We start from the raw sequence: 18,600 nt of genomic DNA, 5'->3' as shown, positions 1-18,600 counted from the left end.
TTGCTTTATCACAGAGGAAAGCCCGTGTCCATCTAAGTGCACAATAAAAAGAATTACATTATGACATTGCTCTGACGATGAGGGAAAGCCTGTGCAACCAAACGAGAGGGGAGTCCCAACAAAGTACGATCCAGAGACTGAGACGTGCACGTGCGCGGGAAGCTGCCACGGGGATACGGCGCTGCTCCAGACAGCAGCCTCTGCACAGTCCACGGGCCCGTCCTCAAAGGCCCCTGTTTGGGCTCTTGTCACGGTGGACCTCTGTGCAGCCTGAAAGCCTAGCAGGGGGACAGGGCCTTCCTGCTGCCCCTCAGAGGCCACTGCCCTCATGACCCACCTCGCAGAGGCCCAGGTCCCCAGGCCCTGGAGAAGGGAGGCTACGGGCGGGCGGAAGGCAGCAGGGCACCTCGGGGCACCTCTCTCCCAGTCCCGGGGTGGGGCACTCACCGTGGCAGCTGTGGAGGTGGTAGTGGCCCCTGGGACCGTTCGCTGAGGTGTCCCCGTCTGAACAGCCGTCGCCGTCCCGAGGGAAGTTGTCTGGGCAGCGCCACCCAGGACCAGCTGAGGCTATGAGAGTCCAAAATGCAAGGTGACCACAGGCTCCGCAGAGCCAGCCCTCACGTGCCCCAGAAGGAAACAAGACCCCACAGCCGGTGGAGCCCCAGACAGAACTGGGGCCGCAGACCTGGGCGCCGAGGGAAGTAAGATGGCGCACCTGGCCAAAGACTGTGAGCCAGGAAGCCCAGCACAGGGCCCAGCCTCGTGTCAGAGGCCAGTCTTGGGAGTCCCACAGGGACCAGGGTAAATTATCTTTTCTCCCAGAAATTAAAAGCAAAACAGAAAAACTACAACTGAAAATGCGTCACCTGGCTTGTGCAGGGACTAGAGACAGGGAAGGCTGGGGACGTGAGGATGTCACCAGTGTCACCTCAGGGCAGGGGGCGGGGGTTAGGCTGTGCCTCTGCCACCAGACCGGCCACTCTGTTCTCCACAGGCAGGTCTCATCAAGAAACATCATGGAAAGGGGCTTTCAGAGCAGATTTGTACCCCGAGGGGAAGTGTGTGTGAGGAGGGAGGGGCTGCTTTACTGAAGACACTCATGGAGGCCGATGGCGGCTAGACACCAACACCATCTCTGGCGACCCGAGGTTTCATTCCACGTGAACCATCACGACAATATTTACTGGTCTGTCTCCCTAGACACTTCCAATTTATAAATATAGCCTTCAACGTCTCTCCCAACCTTCCAAACGTTACTTTTTTGCGGCTTCTGCACGCGGAGACCACGTCCCCGAGCACACCCGCGTGCCGTGTGTCTGCTCTGCCAGCGGGCAGCAGCTGCAACCCACGCCAGCACCGGCCAAAGTCCGCTCTGGCCCCCAGGGACCCCGGCTGCGGGCACTGGTCTCCCGCGACGAGTGTGAGCGGGAGGAGATGGCGAGTGAGCTCCTCACAGCCCGCGCGTCCTCTCTCACCCGTAACGTTCCCACGCACCACTGTTGCAACCAGAACTGCCGAACACACGCTTCAAAGGAAAGCAGGCGTGGGAGGACGCACCGAGCAGCTGTCTCCGGGTGGCCGGGGGGACAGCGGGGGTGCTTCTGGATGCCCAGAAAGAGCTAGGGTACTTCTCATCCTGTCGGGGTTTCCCTCTACCTCAAGATACACCCCTTGCACTCCCTTCCGACAGTCTGACAAACACGTGTTTCCCTACAGGATACCAAGACGGTGTCTGCCTATTTTGATAAATTCACTTTCCACTAAATTTGATGCAAAAATGGACTGTGAGGTTCGGGACCTTGCCAGAAAAGGGGCCTTTCACTGTAACTGAAACTCAATGCCCACCAAATGGAGCCCGGGACGTCCCTGTGCCCCGTGCCGGCCGCCGCTTAGCTCCCGTGTGCTCCTCCAGAGGCTTCGGAGAGCGACGTCACCCATGTAGACACTGAACAGCACCTGAAGACAAGGTGCCACCAGAGCAAGGGGAGCCCTGGGGCGGGGCCGGCTCCCGCCCACCCCTACCCCCAGCCATCCCACGCCACTCTTGGCCTCCGTGCGCTCCTTCTGGCAACGGGAACAGACCCTACCCCCAGCCCCGCGGTGGGAATGGCACAAGGGTTAGCAACGACGGCAGCGCAGTCCTGGCACGCACCCAGCAGATGCCCAGCACAAAGTGGCTAACGCCGCGCACTCCTGACAGAGACACACAAACACCTGAAGAACAGAACAGACCTGAACCACGTGGCTTCCAGCTGCTCCGACCTCGCTGCCCAGACCCAGCTGCTGCCCTGACCAGGGGGTCTCCTCCCCTCTAAGAGAAGTAGCCAGCCTCGCCTGTGCACGGCTCCTCTCCTCAGCTTTCCAGATCAGAGGCTGAGCCAAACGACCCCCCAAGAGGGCCCAGCACCTGCTCCAGGGCACTCTCCTTCCCACACTGAAGGCACCATTTTAAGAACAAAGACGCACACCAACCCTAGCAGGCTGACAGGGAACGTCTCTGGAACTAGGCGTCGTTCCTGGCAAAGGGCACAGGCTGCGGGGCAGGCGGGACATCCGGGTGGCCAGCACGCGGGCCCTGAGAGGCCCGTTCCGGAAGCCCCTGACCCCTCACTTGTCTGTGCCTCACCAGGAAGAGGGTGTGGGAATTACACCCACTGGCGCACACGAGCCACAGGAGCCGGGTTCTCAGACGGGACCTCCACCCTCGCCCCAGCACTGACAGGGCCATGGGCGCCACACCCACACCATCCCAACCACGGATTCCTCTGCTTCACAGATGCCTTTAAGTATCAACAAGGTGACATTTCTAATTACACTTCCAGCAGAGCGGGAAGCTTTTAAACATGTTGCTGGTATAAAAACCCACGTGGCTTTAAAGAAAGGGAAGCCTAAGCTGTCCTGTGTCAGCAGTCAGAGAAAAAACACTCGCCCTCCTGCTAAGCTTGGCTTAGCACCCAGCACCCCACCCCGCGAGGCCCCGCTGCACGCGGAGGGTGCCGCACCCACGGCCACCTCACCTGCACTCCGGGTGAGCGCTGCAGCGCCGTGTTGGGCTGTACCGTCGTCTGGGCCTGAGACACTTGCTTGATTATGGTCGTTGGGGTCACCTGCCGTGCAATAATCGGGGTCCCAGGTGCCTGAAAAATAAGCAAGCATCATCTAAAAGGAGCAACAGGTGACAGTAATTCCCCGCCACCCGGCACAGCAGAATCGACCCTCCAGTACAGAACCGGACACTCTGTCCGGCGCATCAGGCCTCAAGCTACAGTTGTCAACAAAGCCATCCCGATTCTAAGCTTTTCTTACCAGAGGAAAAGTGTACGACCAAAATACGTAGGTACTGTAATAAAGCTATCGCGAGACTTCTTCACCCAAGTCTACCAAACACGGTCTTTAAAGAGCGCGCGTCCCTGGGAAACAGTCCTCATGCAAGCTTCTTGCGCTCTTACTCACAGCACTGAAACAATCAAGCCGCATGCGCCCTGGGTGTAAAGATGGGTCACACTGCTGCAGAACTGACCAGGTGGCCCAATGACACCTCCAGCCGATGGAAAGACGGCGCGAGTCCCGAGCAAGGTGGCGCTGGCAGTCAGACGGTAACACGCACAAGTGACAGTGACACCTTACTTCACACGGCCCCACGGGCCTTGCGCACACTGTTCCGAGCTGTGCCGGATAGTAAGGGGGCGCCATGTGGGTCTCCTAGCCCAACCGCAGCCTCTGTCTACAGTGCAGGGCTTCACCTCCACAGGGGACATGGCTGACATCACAGGAATGTCAAGCCCCCACCAGTCTCCACCTCAGTTACTAACTGGCCAACCAGTCAGGACTACAGAGTTAAGGCACCGGGAGACAGAGGAGACACGGGTAGTGTGCTGGCACACGTACGAACGGAAGCTGGGATGTGGACGAAGCACGCCTGCACTGGGGGACCGTTCCCCACCCTGATCTCCAGGGAGAGATCCCTGAGCTAACCCCCAAAGGCCTAGCCGCATGTGTGGAGGGGAGGGGTGCCGTTTCACACAATCTCCTGACGAGAGGAGCCTCCCCAACAGTAACAGCCAAGGCACGCAGGGCTCACTTTGCAGAAGGGGAGACTGAGGCACAGGAGGCGAGTCGGGGAGAGGAGGGAAGAGACAGGACAGAGTCCAGGCAACCAGGCCAGAGTTTCGCTGAGTGCGGACGCAGAGCCAGCTCCACAGAGCCTCCCGACGGTGGGTGGCGCGTGGCCGCCCCTCTCTGCCCTCGCAGAACACCTGCCAGACACCCCACGGGCTGCCACCGCCCAGCACGCGTGCACTCACCTGTACGGTGGAGATCTGGACGGGAGGGGCACTTGTGGGGGTTGCAGGGCGGGGCGCCATGGTGGTCTGAGGCTGGGTCTGCACGTGGGCCTGGGCCTGCATCTGGGCCAGGGCCTGCTGAGGAATCATTAGCAACTGCCCGTTCTCGCTCCGCACGAGGACCATACCTGGGGATAAAGGAGACCTGGCGTCAGGAGACGTGCCCCCCCCCCAAGGCTGGTGACGGCGCTGACCCTATCACAGGGGAGGCTGGCGGCTCTGAGAAGAAAGGAGAAGCTGTAAGACATGCAGTCTCCAAACACGAAACACACTTCCCAGTAGAAACGGCATCCAAGACGGGAAAGCACACAAGGTTTTCTCCCCGGGATTCAAGCAGCAGGTAAGTCTTCTTTCAGAAGTCGGCCAGGCAGCAAACCTTCCACAGGCCACACCACCTGCCCCACAGCTACCTGCACTGGCCTGCAGAGAGGGCCACGCACCCCTCTGGGGAGGAAGCCAGTCACAGGGCCCCACGGCCAGGCACTGTCCCCACCAGGCTGCCAAGCACTCACCCCACTGCTCCCAGCCATGGCCAGGTTCCTAGGGTGGCAGCTGTCGTGACAGCACCCCTAGCCCCGTTCCTCGTCTCTGGAGGTGGGCAGCCTGGCCTCTCCACCCTGCCTCTTCTCCTGCCCAGCGGGCCAGGCTGGGACGTGGAAGACACAGTCTGCCCACAGCCTGGGGTCCTGTGAAGCCCGGGACACCCACCACACAGACAGACAGGGACAACCACTCACACTTCACGGAGCTGGAGCTAAATCACTGGAAAACAAGTCCAATCAGTCAGATTTGGCATTAATTTTAGCTTCAAGAACCAGCTACCAATTATGTTGTAGATTCCACTAGAAATAATCTATTTTAGTGTCTAACTCACACTTCCCAGGACAAAGTGAGTAACAAACAGCACACTCCTGCTCACGCAAGGCCCCAACAGAAGCCCAGGGCCGCAATGCTCCAGCAGGAAAGGAGGCACCTCCACCGCGTGCAGACCGGCCTCCCGCAGACTGGACTGAAGGGGGTCCTCTCTGAGAAGGAGGGGCTGGCCGAGCACCTTCTGTGAGCCTCACACCAAGCAGCATGCATCAGGGCTTTCCCTCCTGAACCGAACAGGAGCCCCTGAACCTCTGGGTCCTGGCTCCTTCGACAGCCAGCATGACATGGAAACATAACAGCCTCTCCCTGGGCTCACATCGACAACCGCTGATTCAAAGGAACCACATTGATGCCCCGTAAGTAAGCTTCCCTCCAAAACGTCCCTTTTACAATAAACCACACTGAAGTTTAAATAAACAAAACAAAAACCAGCTGCTGCAAATAACTCACTCTGCTAAAATCTGCCAGACCTGGGAACCCGTGAGCACACTGGGGACCCCAAAAGAGCAAACCGGGTCAACTCCTCCTGATGCCAATCTCTCAAGCCCAGCACTCCTTCGTCACCAGTCACCCTTCCATCCGGAGACCCCACTCCTTCCTCGTAAGGACTCCGGGAAGCCAGTCGCTGATGCCACGGAAGAGTGATGGGGGACAGCAAGGCACCTGTGACTTAGCACCCCAGCCTCAAGCTCGTTAAAGAGCAGTGGATGAACGTGCTTTAACGGTCAGGTGCTTTTCTGCTTAAAGCATCCCCTCCACAGAAACTTAATGGAATATTTAAATAAGAAACACTCATGAAATAGCAACGTGGCTAACGGCGAATGAAGCAGAGGCAGCGCGCTGGGCACCACAGCAGCGTGAGAAAGCTGCCACCCACCGTGCTGCATGCCTGCGGTGACAACCAAAGTGGGTGCCAGGAAGCGACCCTGGGACCCTGAGCAGGTAACTTCACCTCACGTCGGCACTCAAAGTATGTCCGCGTGGGGCAGAAGTGGACACGTGAGAACGACAGACGCAGCTGCTCTGAAAGGACCAGCTGCCAAGGCCCCAAGTGCCTCTGAGCCCAAGAACAGCCACGCAGCTCCGGAGGCCGAGGGAAGGCCATGTGCACACGGGGGCGGGCACCGTTCTGGAGACACACTTCCCCCCAGTGTCCCCGACTACACTGCACTACAGTCACTGATCAGGCGGAAAGCACGACGGCCCGGCGATAATCACAACGCCAACAGCTGCATCAAACGGCACATTTTAATGACACTATCACAGTCCTGGATCTTGTAAACTCTCATTGTAACCACTCATTTCAAACAGATAAGCTGCTGTGGACTGTCTATTCTTACAAAGGCCAAGAAACAGAACTCTGCCTCCAAGTCAGCACCAGGAGGCCACCCCCTCACCACCCCTCTGCAGGCGCAAGATTGGGCTCAAGGAAGGGCTCCCGCAGGTGTGGCCCAGGCCCCCTTATAGATGGGGCCACCGCGGCCTGCGAGGGATCCAAGAGGGCCTGGAGGGGGCCACCTGACACACCACAGCGTCCTCTTCACAAACGCACCCACAGCGCACTCCGCACACACGCATCCAGGCAGCCAAAAGCGGAACTGCACACGGCAGGCTTCGTCGTCTGACCCGACACAGAATACACACCTTCCATTTCCAAAGACCCTTCAGAGCCTGTCCAGCCGAGATGGCCAATCCCCGAAGGCAGTTCACAGGCAAGGTCAGGAGCCATGCACAGGCCTCCCCCTGGAGCTGCCACCTCACATGTGCTCAGGACACGGAGAAGCCAAAACCAGCCCGTCTGCAGGAGCCGCCACCCCGAGTAAACAGACAAGAACTCAGGTGTTCTTTTCTAATAATTGTAACACCTCACTGAGAACAGGGAGTCTGTGCAGCAAACCTGAGAAATTCGGGGACGCACAAGGACAAGAGAAATCTGAAATCCCGCGCCCTCCACTCACCGTGCGCGTGGAGGACATGCGTTTGGATGGAGGTGATGAGAACGCGGGCCATGGCATTTCCTTCCCTCACCACCTATATCTCGAGCCATTTCCATGTCATTGAACATTCTTCAAAAACACAGTTTCCAGTAGCTACACGATACTTGAAGACAAATGTATAATTTGTTCATTGCTTGGGCTATTGGGCTATTTTCTGGGTTTCGTTGCTGTGAAAGCTCAGATTTTAATTACAACGTGCAGCATGAACGCCCTGCCGGCAGTTCCAAAGGCCGCTGTCTGGCAGAGCCCGGGCCTCCCGCGCTCACCCGCACAAGACCCTGGCGCCGCCCGTGTGGGAGGCCGGGGCACCCCACGCGGGCTGTCCCCGCCACTCAGCATCGAGGGGACCGCCAGCTCTTCAAAAGGAATCCTAGCCTTCCTCAAGCACCAGAGTTTAAGATAAACTCAAGGTTTTTACCCAATGTTACAGTTCCCATGATCCCTTTCATACCAACATTTTTTACTGTATTTTTAACCAAAATGTAGGTCAGCCAAAGCTACGCTACAAATTAAACAGGCATTTTTGGACTCGCCTGGGAACCTCCACCTGGAAGGCATCACTTCTGGGGAACGCTCCTCCACACAAGCTTCGGGAGTCAGGGAGTGGGAGCTGTGGGCTCCACACCGTCCCCCTGCCTGGCCGGCCACAGCCCTTCACACACGGGCCTGCGAGGGCACCTCCCTCGGGGGAACGGCTGGGCTGTGATGACAGGAGAAGGGAACGGTCGCCCGGGTCAGGGACCAGACCTCCGCCCTTGCCCTCACCACCACAAGGCTCTCCAGTGCTGTCACCTGTCAGACGGCGACGGGAGTCCACAAAGACTCCAAAGGCAAAGCCCTCCACAGTGAACCACGTGCACAATGAAACTGTCCCCCAAAGCCAGAACCAGGACAGGACAGGAGCCGAGAAAAGGGGCAAAGCTCAGTCTGAAACACAGCTGCAGACTTCATTCCTGAGTGCTGCGCACCACAGCGCAGTCTGGACCGTGAGGAAGAGCCTCGGAGGGTGAGGAGGGCCAGGGACCTGACGGCCCTGGGCCGTGGCCGCAGAAGGAGGAGGTACGTCCCTGAGGCCCAGGAGCCCAAGGCAACGGCCCCAGGCCCCCGCGCCACACCGCAGCTAGTGTGGACACACACTGCTAAAGCTGACGTAAATCACGGCCCACGGGTCCCTTTTATTCTTGTGGCTCTCTGCCTTTTAAAGCCCCGGGGGAACTGTGACTCCAGAAAGTGGGGGAGCAGGGGTCAGGCACGCCTGTGGGCAGGGCTCCTGTGTCTTCCAGGTCTGCACCGCTGCCGGGGTGCTGGCTCCAAAGGGTCCACACGTGGGGCTGACCCGGACCTTGGTCCCAGGGTTTCAGTCCTTCAAGAGCAGCTGCTCAGCATCACAGCCTCACCGCTCCGGCAGCTCTGCTCCCCACACTTGTCCACAAACTGCACAAAGTTGACCATCATTTCCGGAAAACTGCCCCTGGGCTCCTGGAGTGCCACCAGACAATGCTGCAGGACCCACCAGCGTGCTGGGGCACGACCTCGGGCATGAAGTACCCCCCCCCCCAGAAGCTGGGGCTCTGTTCTCCCCGAAGCTCATCCTGCTTCCTTAAGGCGGCATCTGTGCTGTTACAGTACACACACAGGGCATCGCTCTCTCAAAGCCTGTTCACTCCTACACGTTTTCATTTTCATGCGTACAGGGGGCAATTCAAGGCTCAAAGCAAGAATCACACAGGAGGAAATGCTGTTGCTCAAGGGTGAGGAGCAGTGACATTACTGCATTTCTGAATAGTTAGCTAAAGATGAAGTTTCTGACCCAATTCATGTTCCAGCACGTGCAGCTGCCCGCACAACACAAATCATGAACTTTAAATCATCCTAGCATGTACTGAAAACTACAAACACGGCTGAGAAATGCAAAGGCAGACGCAAAGCAAAGAGCTTTACCAGGCCTTGTTCACGGGTTGGGGAAGCCAGTGGTTAAGATGCCAACTCTCCCCAAATGCACCTGAAAATTAATGCAATCCACCAAAATCCCAGCAGCACTTCATGTGAGAAGAGACAAGCTGATTCTAAAATTCGTATACAAACACAAGGTCCTAGAGTAACCAAACAACCATGAGAAAGAATGAAGTTGAGGCTAACACTGCCCATTTCCAAGATGCGCTAGAAAGCTGCAGAGATCAAGGCAGGACAGCACTGGTGTAAAGTTGGAACAGATCAATGGAGCAGAACGGAGTCCAGAAACAGGCCTGTACAAGCACGGACAACTGATGATTTTTGGCAAAGGTACAAAAGCAATTCAATGGGAAAAGGACAGTCTTTTGACAAATGGGGAACAAGTGAACAACCAGATGCAAAAAGCAGGGACATGGATCCCTGCCTCACACCATCTATCGAGAGCAACTCAAAATGGATCCCAGATCTAAATGTAATAAGCCCTAGAACTCTAAATTTCTAGAAGAAAACATGGGGGAAAAAACCTTGTGACCTTGGATTAGGCAAAGATATTCTAGATACAACACCAGAAACACAACCCATAAAAAGAACAAATTGGTAAAGTGGACTTTATCAAAATTAAACACTTCTGCCCTTGAGAAAACACTAAGAGAATGAAAGACCACAGGATGAAAGGAAGTCCTTGTGAGGCACAGTCCAAGAAAAGGCTTGTGTCTACAACATGGAATTCTCCCAAAAATGTCCGGCAGACTCAGAGACATTTCACCAAAGGCACACAGCAAATCAGCACATATGAAGATGCTCCACACTAATGGATCCCCCGTGCGACACCCCGACAACACCCGCCACACGACCACAAGCAGAACTCCAACCATCCCACGCGCCCACGCAGGTGTGCAGCAACCAGAGTTACCAGACGCCGCTGCTGTGAACGCGTCCTGCAGCAACCCACGAAGTCCCACACACCCTGCCGTGGGACCCATCCCTTCCACCTTGAGGTGTTCACCCGAGAAAAGGAAGAGCCACCCTTACAAAGACTTACACTTACACACAAGTTATTCATAGCAGCTTTATGTGTAAGAGCCAAACACTGGAAACAACCAAAAAGTGTACCGGCAGATAAAAGGACAAGCAATTCTGGCATATCCGTAAAATGGAAAAGTACAGACTACACGTGATGAGCTACTGACACAGCAGCACACCCAACTCCCTTCACAGCTGACTGGTGGTTCAGAACCCTCCTGCCAAACAGCTTTCGGTGGCTTCCCGCAGTTCTTGGGATAAGGTGGCCCTTCCGTGGCGTGCTCCCTCTGCAGCCTCACCTCGAAGACACCAGCCTGCAGAGCCCTTGCCTACCACAGGGCCTCATTCTAGAACATTCCTTCTTCCCCACTCCCTCTGGAGCCAGCTCAAGGCCCACATCCTCAGAACCCATGCACACCTCCTCAGGTGAGCCAGCGTCTCCCAGGCTCCACCCCAGTGTCTGTAGCTCCCAGAGGCTGTGTCCCCTCAGTGTAAGCTCCCTGGGGGCAGGACCGACCCACACAGGCCGCCTTCCAATGTCCGCACGAGGAGGCAGGGAGGAGAAGATGGCTTCCAGCCACAGTCCGCAGGCCAGCTGCAAACAAGCCCCGCCAGCGGAGGGGCCATCGGCCAAGGAAAACAGAATCAGCGGCTAGTGTTCTCTCTGGCTGAGGCACACAGAAAGAACTGGTGTTATGCGCTGCCAATGCTTTCAAATGCTAAAGGTTAGAGAAAGTACCTGAAATGTTTGATTAAGACAAAAAAACCAAACCCGGGGTGAGTACAGCGTGATAGAGCTGCCGATCACGACGCCGTGCACCTGAGACGAACAGAGCGCTGTGCGCCAACTCCACATCGTGAAAGAGAAACACGACAGCCCAGGGCAGGCGGGTCACTGGCACCTGGAAACACCACCTCGGGGGTCCACGCAGACCACGGCCTGGCTCAGTCAGGACTCCACAACCTATCACGTTTACCTCTCCCCCGTCATCCTGATGACGCTCAGGACAGGAACGCTGTAAAGCAGTTGGTCCCCTAGAACTCTCCAGACGCGGTGTTTGCGAACCTCACCCAGATGTGCACACATGCTCACACAGCCCAGCAGAACCATCTGCCACGGGACGGGCTGGGGGAGGAGACCGTGGATGGGGGATGGGTTCTCTCTTGCAGCAAACGTGTCCAGACAGGCAGAACTTTGGTAATCAACAGAATTTTGTCCAAAAAGTTGACTAAGTTACCTAGAACCACAAATGTCTTAACTACTTTACAAAAAGTGGCCAAGGGGCACCTGCCTGGCTCAGTCAGTGGAACACACATCTCTTGATTTAGGGTCATGGGTTCAAGCCTACCTTGGGTGTGGAGATTACTTGAAGATAAAATCTCCAAAAAAATTTCTTTTAGTAAATAAAAAGTGGCCAAAGAACATATCAAGTGATTCCCAAAAGCAACACAAAGGACCAAACAGCAAAGATGCTCAGCCTCACTACTAAGCAGAGACAGGCCAATTACAAGATAGCTCTCTTCACCTGCATCCACTATGGCACCGGGTGGGGGCAGGGCGTACCGTCCTGGGCGAGGGGCTCTTCTGAGCCCCAATTCTGTAACGCACGTCCCCTGACCCAGAGACCGCAGTCGTGGGTCTCTGCACAGTGAGACACTTGCCCAGCAGGGGACAGGTGCAGCCGACAGGCCGTGTCCACACCGAGACACCACGCACCGTCTAGAGGAATGCGTTCCAACTGTGCACTGGCGGGGATGTGTGTCCTTGCTGCACGACATGAAAAGACAACTGCAGAGCAACACATGGGACCGACCTCTGTGACAGTCCCGTGGGCGTGTTTAGTTATGTATGTAAGCGAAAAAAACTATGGTCAATATGCACCCAGGGTGTTTCTGTCTCAGGAGACACGCAGCGCTCCACTGTCCACAGTTCTCCACGTCAGCATTAGAATCACTGTCACTTAAAACCATAAAACAAGTGCTGGGTGACCGGCTGCCAGGAGGGTTGGGGTCCCCTCAGCCCTCTGGGGCCACTCTACCTCCCTCCTCCCCAAGGTCCACCACTCAAGGTTTCCAGTGCCGCCCTGCAGCCCGTGCACTGTCCGCATCCCTCTGGCCCCATCACAGACCCTCGGAGCCAAGGCAGAGCTCTCTTCTGCAGAACCTGCCCACGCCGAGTCCTGGACACTCCATTCTGCCTCACGTGTGCAGGGATGGCCGGGGCCTTGCACCTCACAGACACTTACTAAACACCAAGGAGTCAAGAGGGTCTACGTGGCCCCGCCCTGTGGCTCCAGCAGCACTGCAGATGTCACTGCTCTTCTGGAAGGTGTAGGGAAAACCCTGACCCCAGAAAGGACACGGCCGACTCCCCTGACAACAGGGCAGGAAGGCAACGCAGCCTCCCCAACCGATGCCAGGCTCTCCTCCAGCATCACAGCCTTGGAACCCTCCCCCCACGTGGAGCCGGCGGCCCCATCCTTTCTGGTACGCTCGCATCTGCCCAGCACGCTTCGCCTAACACCCTCGTCCCTGCTAGCACGTGTGCAGCGTGTGGGCAAGGAGCCGTGAGCTCCAGCAGGCCTTCCTTGCGGCACCCCTCCGCCCCCGCTAGTCCGCCAGCACCACTTTCCCATCTTCCCACTTCTTCAAAACCCCTGAAATCCGGGGGCCTCGGGGGCTTCCCTGCATTCCTGCTCCGGGAGCCCCAGGAAAACCTCCCCCAACCTTCCCGAACTCTTAGATCAAGACGGAACGCATTTAACACCTCTTCTTCAGTCTAAAATCCTAAAGGCCCTTTCTCCGCACGCACATCACTGCACTCTCCTTCACCCACAGACGCAGGCACTACGGTGGTGTCCCCTCAGCCTGGACCCAAGGAGGCTCTGCTCCCAGTCTGTGTCCCTCCCATCCCACCCACAGCAGCAGAACAGCCGTGGGTCACTCCTGCCCTCATCCCCAGTCCACCGTGCCTTTCCTTCATTTCCCTGTCCCTGACTTTCTCTTGACTTTCTCTTCTCCTAGTAGGGGTACTTTTGTTATTCACCCTAAGTTCTTTCCAGTGTGAAACATATGTAAATAAACAAAGACTAAACAAGTAACTGCTCCCAGCAAAACCTCAGGAATGCAGTCACAAAGCGCGACAGCAGAGCCACCAGGAGGCAGGTGCTTGAAGAACCCGCCTCTCTCCAGGGAGCCGTGCTTACGTCCAGGATCCCACGAGCAGCTCTGCAAATAGGACAGGCGACTCTGCACGAACACCAAGGCAGAGAACGCACAGGATGCTTTGGAAGAACATTCTGGATCCTTGTCTGGATCAGTAAGCAAATAGGAACGAACCCTTCCTTTCAGGGTTATCCACAATGGCATTCTACTCAGCAACATCTGCTTCCTCGGACGGCCAGTATCATCTTCTGGAATCTCAAACCCACAGGCCCGTCCGCACCAAGACAAGCATCTGTGCTCTCTCACGCGTTCAGCTAGCTAGTGTGCAGGAGCCAGAGAGGCTGGAGAAGAGGGGCTAATCTGGAATTGTCCGCACCACAGAACGAGGCTCAGGGGGCCAGGCTGGAGGCCCACCCAGGGCCTGGGTCTGCAGCAGCTAAGCTACTCGGAGCGCCCTGCTTGTTGTGAAAAAGTTGTAGACGGTGCTAACGCTGCACGATTTCAAGGACACTGAGGTCAGGAGGCAGATGCTGTGCACTTTACGTGATATACAGCAAAACTTCAGCTCTCCAGAGTTCAAGCCCCCTTGCGACCTCACTTAGACCACTGAAGAGGAAGGAGCCAAACAAGGGGCTCTGAGCAGCCTAACTACACCCGTTCACTCCATCAGCCAGCAAATACCCACTGAGGACCTACTACGTGCCAGGATGCACCAGGCACCAATAAAAACCAGAAACACAGCTGTGGGACCCACTCCTGGAGCTTCCTTCTTGGTGGGGAAGGTGGGCACTAGCCAAGAACCCCACCGTATCTGACCAATGCTATGGTCAATCGATGCTATGGAGGAGAACTGTTCAGCAGTGTAAGAGCACACAACCTGGGGAAACTTCTGGACCTAAAATGAGGGAACTAACAGGTTTCACGGACAAAGCAGCACCATAGCGACATGGGAAGGAGTGGGGCCTAACCACCAGGAGGGGGAGGCAGAACGCACCTCGTCCCAGCAACATGGACAAGGATACAGTGAGGGTCAGTGGGGAAGAGCACAGAAAGGGGACCCAGAGGGCTGAGATCCACGCGCAGGAGAGCGAGGCCCCAAGGCCCCAGGCAGAAGGGGCGAGGGGCCAGGAGGCCAGCGGTCAGAGCAGTTGGGAAGGAGAAGCTGAGGGCTCCTAGCTGATGGCTTCAGTACTCTCCAGGAAGTATGGGGGTACGGCTGGAAAAGCCAGAGGACAAGGAAGGAGAGAGCAGGTGGGAGGAAGAAGGTGCTGACAAGCAACACTGTTCAGTTTTAAGTAACATGAAGGCAAATCTCACAGTTGGCAGAAAAAGCCTCTGATAAACTCGACATCCATTCCTGACTACAGAATAAATATCCCCTCCAAAAAAAGCAAACAACCTCAGAAAATTAGCAATGGGAAGGAGCTTCCTTAACTTGATGAAGGGAATCTACGAACTATCATCTGCAAGGCAAATCTTAGGAAGCATTCCCTTTGAAATCAGGAATAATTTGCAGATGCCAGTCATCACCCCTTCTACCCAAGACCCCAGCAAACCCATAGCCCAGAGGACAGGCCAGGGAGTTGGAAGCATAAGAGTCTGAATGAAAGAAAATTGTCATTAATTATACAGGACTCTCCATGCAGAACACCTAAAAATATTACACACACATTTTTTATTTAAAGCGTTTAATAACATTGCTAGACATGGAGCAACATCCAAAATGCAGCCACGGTTCAATGTACCATCAACAAAAGTTAGAAAACGTAACTCTTGTTTTGTCTTTTTAAGCAGGCTCCGAGCCCAGTGCGCCAGCATGGAGCCCAACGTGGGGCCTGAACTCACGACCCTGAGATCAAGGCCTGAGCTGAGATCAAAAGTCAGACGCTCAACCGACTGAGCCCCCCAGGCACCCTGAAAATGCAATTCTTAAAAACTACTATTTACAGCAACCGGAATAAATCTGACAAAACATGTGCAGGACCCAAACGGAAAAAAATTCATACACTTGATTAAAGATGCTATAAAAGACCTAAACGAAGTGACAAACCCTACTCATGACTACACAGACACCACACCGTAGACGTCAGTCCACTCCAAACCAACCCGGGTGGTGACAAACCCTACTCATGACTACACAGACACCACACCGTAGACGTCAGTCCACCCCAAAGCAACCCGGGTGGTGACAAACCCTACTCATGACTACACAGACACCACACCGTAGACGTCAGTCCACCCCAAACCAACCCGGGTGGTGACAAACCCTACTCATGACTACACAGACACCACACCGTAGACGTCAGTCCACCCCAAAGCAACCCGGGTGGTGACAAACCCTACTCATGACTACACAGACACCACACCGTAGACGTCAATCCACCCCAAAGCAACCCGGGTGGTGACAAACCCTACTCATGACTACACAGACACCACACCGTAGACGTCAATCCACCCCAAACCAACCCGGGTGGTGACAAACCCTACTCATGACTACACAGACACCACACCGTAGACGTCAATCCACCCCAAAGCAACCCGGGTGGTGACAAACCCTACTCATGACTACACAGACACCACACCGTAGACGTCAATCCACCCCAAAGCAACCCGGGTGGTGACAAACCCTACTCATGACTACACAGACACCACACCGTAGACGTCAATCCACCCCAAACCAACCCGGGTGGTGACAAACCCTACTCATGACTACACAGACACCACACCGTAGACGTCAATCCACCCCAAACCAACCCGGGTGGTGACAAACCCTACTCATGACTACACAGACACCACACCGTAGACGTCAATCCACCCCAAACCAACCCGGGTGGTGACAAACCCTACTCATGACTACACAGACACCACACCGTAGACGTCAATCCACCCCAAAGCAACCCGGGTGGTGACAAACCCTACTCATGACTACACAGACACCACACCGTAGACGTCAATCCACCCCAAAGCAACCCGGGTGGTGACAAACCCTACTCATGACTACACAGACACCACACCGTAGACGTCAATCCACCCCAAACCAACCCGGGTGGTGACAAACCCTACTCATGACTACACAGACACCACACCGTAGACGTCAATCCACCCCAAACCAACCCGGGTGGTGACAAACCCTACTCATGACTACACAGACACCACACCGTAGACGTCAATCCACCCCAAACCAACCCGGGTGGTGACAAACCCTACTCATGACTACACAGACACCACACCGTAGACGTCAATCCACCCCAAACCAACCCGGGTGGTGACAAACCCTACTCATGACTACACAGACACCACACCGTAGACGTCAATCCACCCCAAAGCAACCCGGGTGGTGACAAACCCTACTCATGACTACACAGACACCACACCGTAGACGTCAATCCACCCCAAAGCAACCCGGGTGGTGACAAACCCTACTCATGACTACACAGACACCACACCGTAGACGTCAATCCACCCCAAACCAACCCGGGTGGTGACAAACCCTACTCATGACTACACAGACACCACACCGTAGACGTCAATCCACCCCAAAGCAACCCGGGTGGTGACAAACCCTACTCATGACTACACAGACACCACACCGTAGACGTCAATCCACCCCAAACCAACCCGGGTGGTGACAAACCCTACTCATGACTACACAGACACCACACCGTAGACGTCAATCCACCCCAAACCAACCCGGGTGGTGACAAACCCTACTCATGACTACACAGACACCACACCGTAGACGTCAATCCACCCCAAACCAACCCGGGTGGTGACAAACCCTACTCATGACTACACAGACACCACACCGTAGACGTCAATCCACCCCAAACCAACCCGGGTGGTGACAAACCCTACTCATGACTACACAGACACCACACCGTAGACGTCAATCCACCCCAAACCAACCCGGGTGGTGACAAACCCTACTCATGACTACACAGACACCACACCGTAGACGTCAATCCACCCCAAACCAACCCGGGTGGTGACAAACCCTACTCATGACTACACAGACACCACACCGTAGACGTCAATCCACCCCAAACCAACCCGGGTGGTGACAAACCCTACTCATGACTACACAGACACCACACCGTAGACGTCAATCCACCCCAAAGCAACCCGGGTGGTGACAAACCCTACTCATGACTACACAGACACCACACCGTAGACGTCAATCCACCCCAAAGCAACCCGGGTGGTGACAAACCCTACTCATGACTACACAGACACCACACCGTAGACGTCAATCCACCCCAAAGCAACCCGGGTGGTGACAAACCCTACTCATGACTACACAGACACCACACCGTAGACGTCAATCCACCCCAAACCAACCCGGGTGGTGACAAACCCTACTCATGACTACACAGACACCACACCGTAGACGTCAATCCACCCCAAACCAACCCGGGTGGTGACAAACCCTACTCATGACTACACAGACACCACACCGTAGACGTCAATCCACCCCAAACCAACCCGGGTGGTGACAAACCCTACTCATGACTACACAGACACCACACCGTAGACGTCAATCCACCCCAAAGCAACCCGGGTGGTGACAAACCCTACTCATGACTACACAGACACCACACCGTAGACGTCAATCCACCCCAAAGCAACCCGGGTGGTGACAAACCCTACTCATGACTACACAGACACCACACCGTAGACGTCAATCCACCCCAAACCAACCCGGGTGGTGACAAACCCTACTCATGACTACACAGACACCACACCGTAGACGTCAATCCACCCCAAACCAACCCGGGTGGTGACAAACCCTACTCATGACTACACAGACACCACACCGTAGACGTCAATCCACCCCAAACCAACCCGGGTGGTGACAAACCCTACTCATGACTACACAGACACCACACCGTAGACGTCAATCCACCCCAAAGCAACCCGGGTGGTGACAAACCCTACTCATGACTACACAGACACCACACCGTAGACGTCAATCCACCCCAAACCAACCCGGGTGGTGACAAACCCTACTCATGACTACACAGACACCACACCGTAGACGTCAATCCACCCCAAACCAACCCGGGTGGTGACAAACCCTACTCATGACTACACAGACACCACACCGTAGACGTCAATCCACCCCAAACCAACCCGGGTGGTGACAAACCCTACTCATGACTACACAGACACCACACCGTAGACGTCAATCCACCCCAAACCAACCCGGGTGGTGACAAACCCTACTCATGACTACACAGACACCACAC

At 55.7% G+C, this 18,600-nt stretch overlaps 1 protein-coding gene across 2 annotated transcripts in view; it reads right to left on the bottom strand.

Moving 5' to 3' along the window:
• TAF4 (TATA-box binding protein associated factor 4) overlaps positions 1-18,600 on the bottom strand; it is a 71,342-nt gene that overhangs the window by 26,090 nt on the left and 26,652 nt on the right. For both annotated transcript variants that reach the window (XM_045795320.2, XM_087853457.1), the window contains 3 exons: positions 4,305-4,471; positions 3,018-3,137; positions 448-567 (listed from right to left, as the gene is read on the bottom strand). In XM_045795320.2, coding sequence (XP_045651276.1) covers positions 448-567; positions 3,018-3,137; positions 4,305-4,471 — 407 coding nt within the window. The remainder of the gene's footprint in view (positions 1-447; positions 568-3,017; positions 3,138-4,304; positions 4,472-18,600) is intronic.

Source organism: Ursus americanus, chromosome 22 (genome assembly GCF_024610735.1).
Source record: "Ursus americanus isolate L20-20 chromosome 22, mUrsAme1.1.p, whole genome shotgun sequence".
Lineage (NCBI taxonomy): Eukaryota > Metazoa > Chordata > Mammalia > Carnivora > Ursidae > Ursus > Ursus americanus.
The sequence above is the reverse complement of the archived record's forward strand: the minus strand, read 5'-3'. Positions and strand labels throughout refer to the sequence as shown.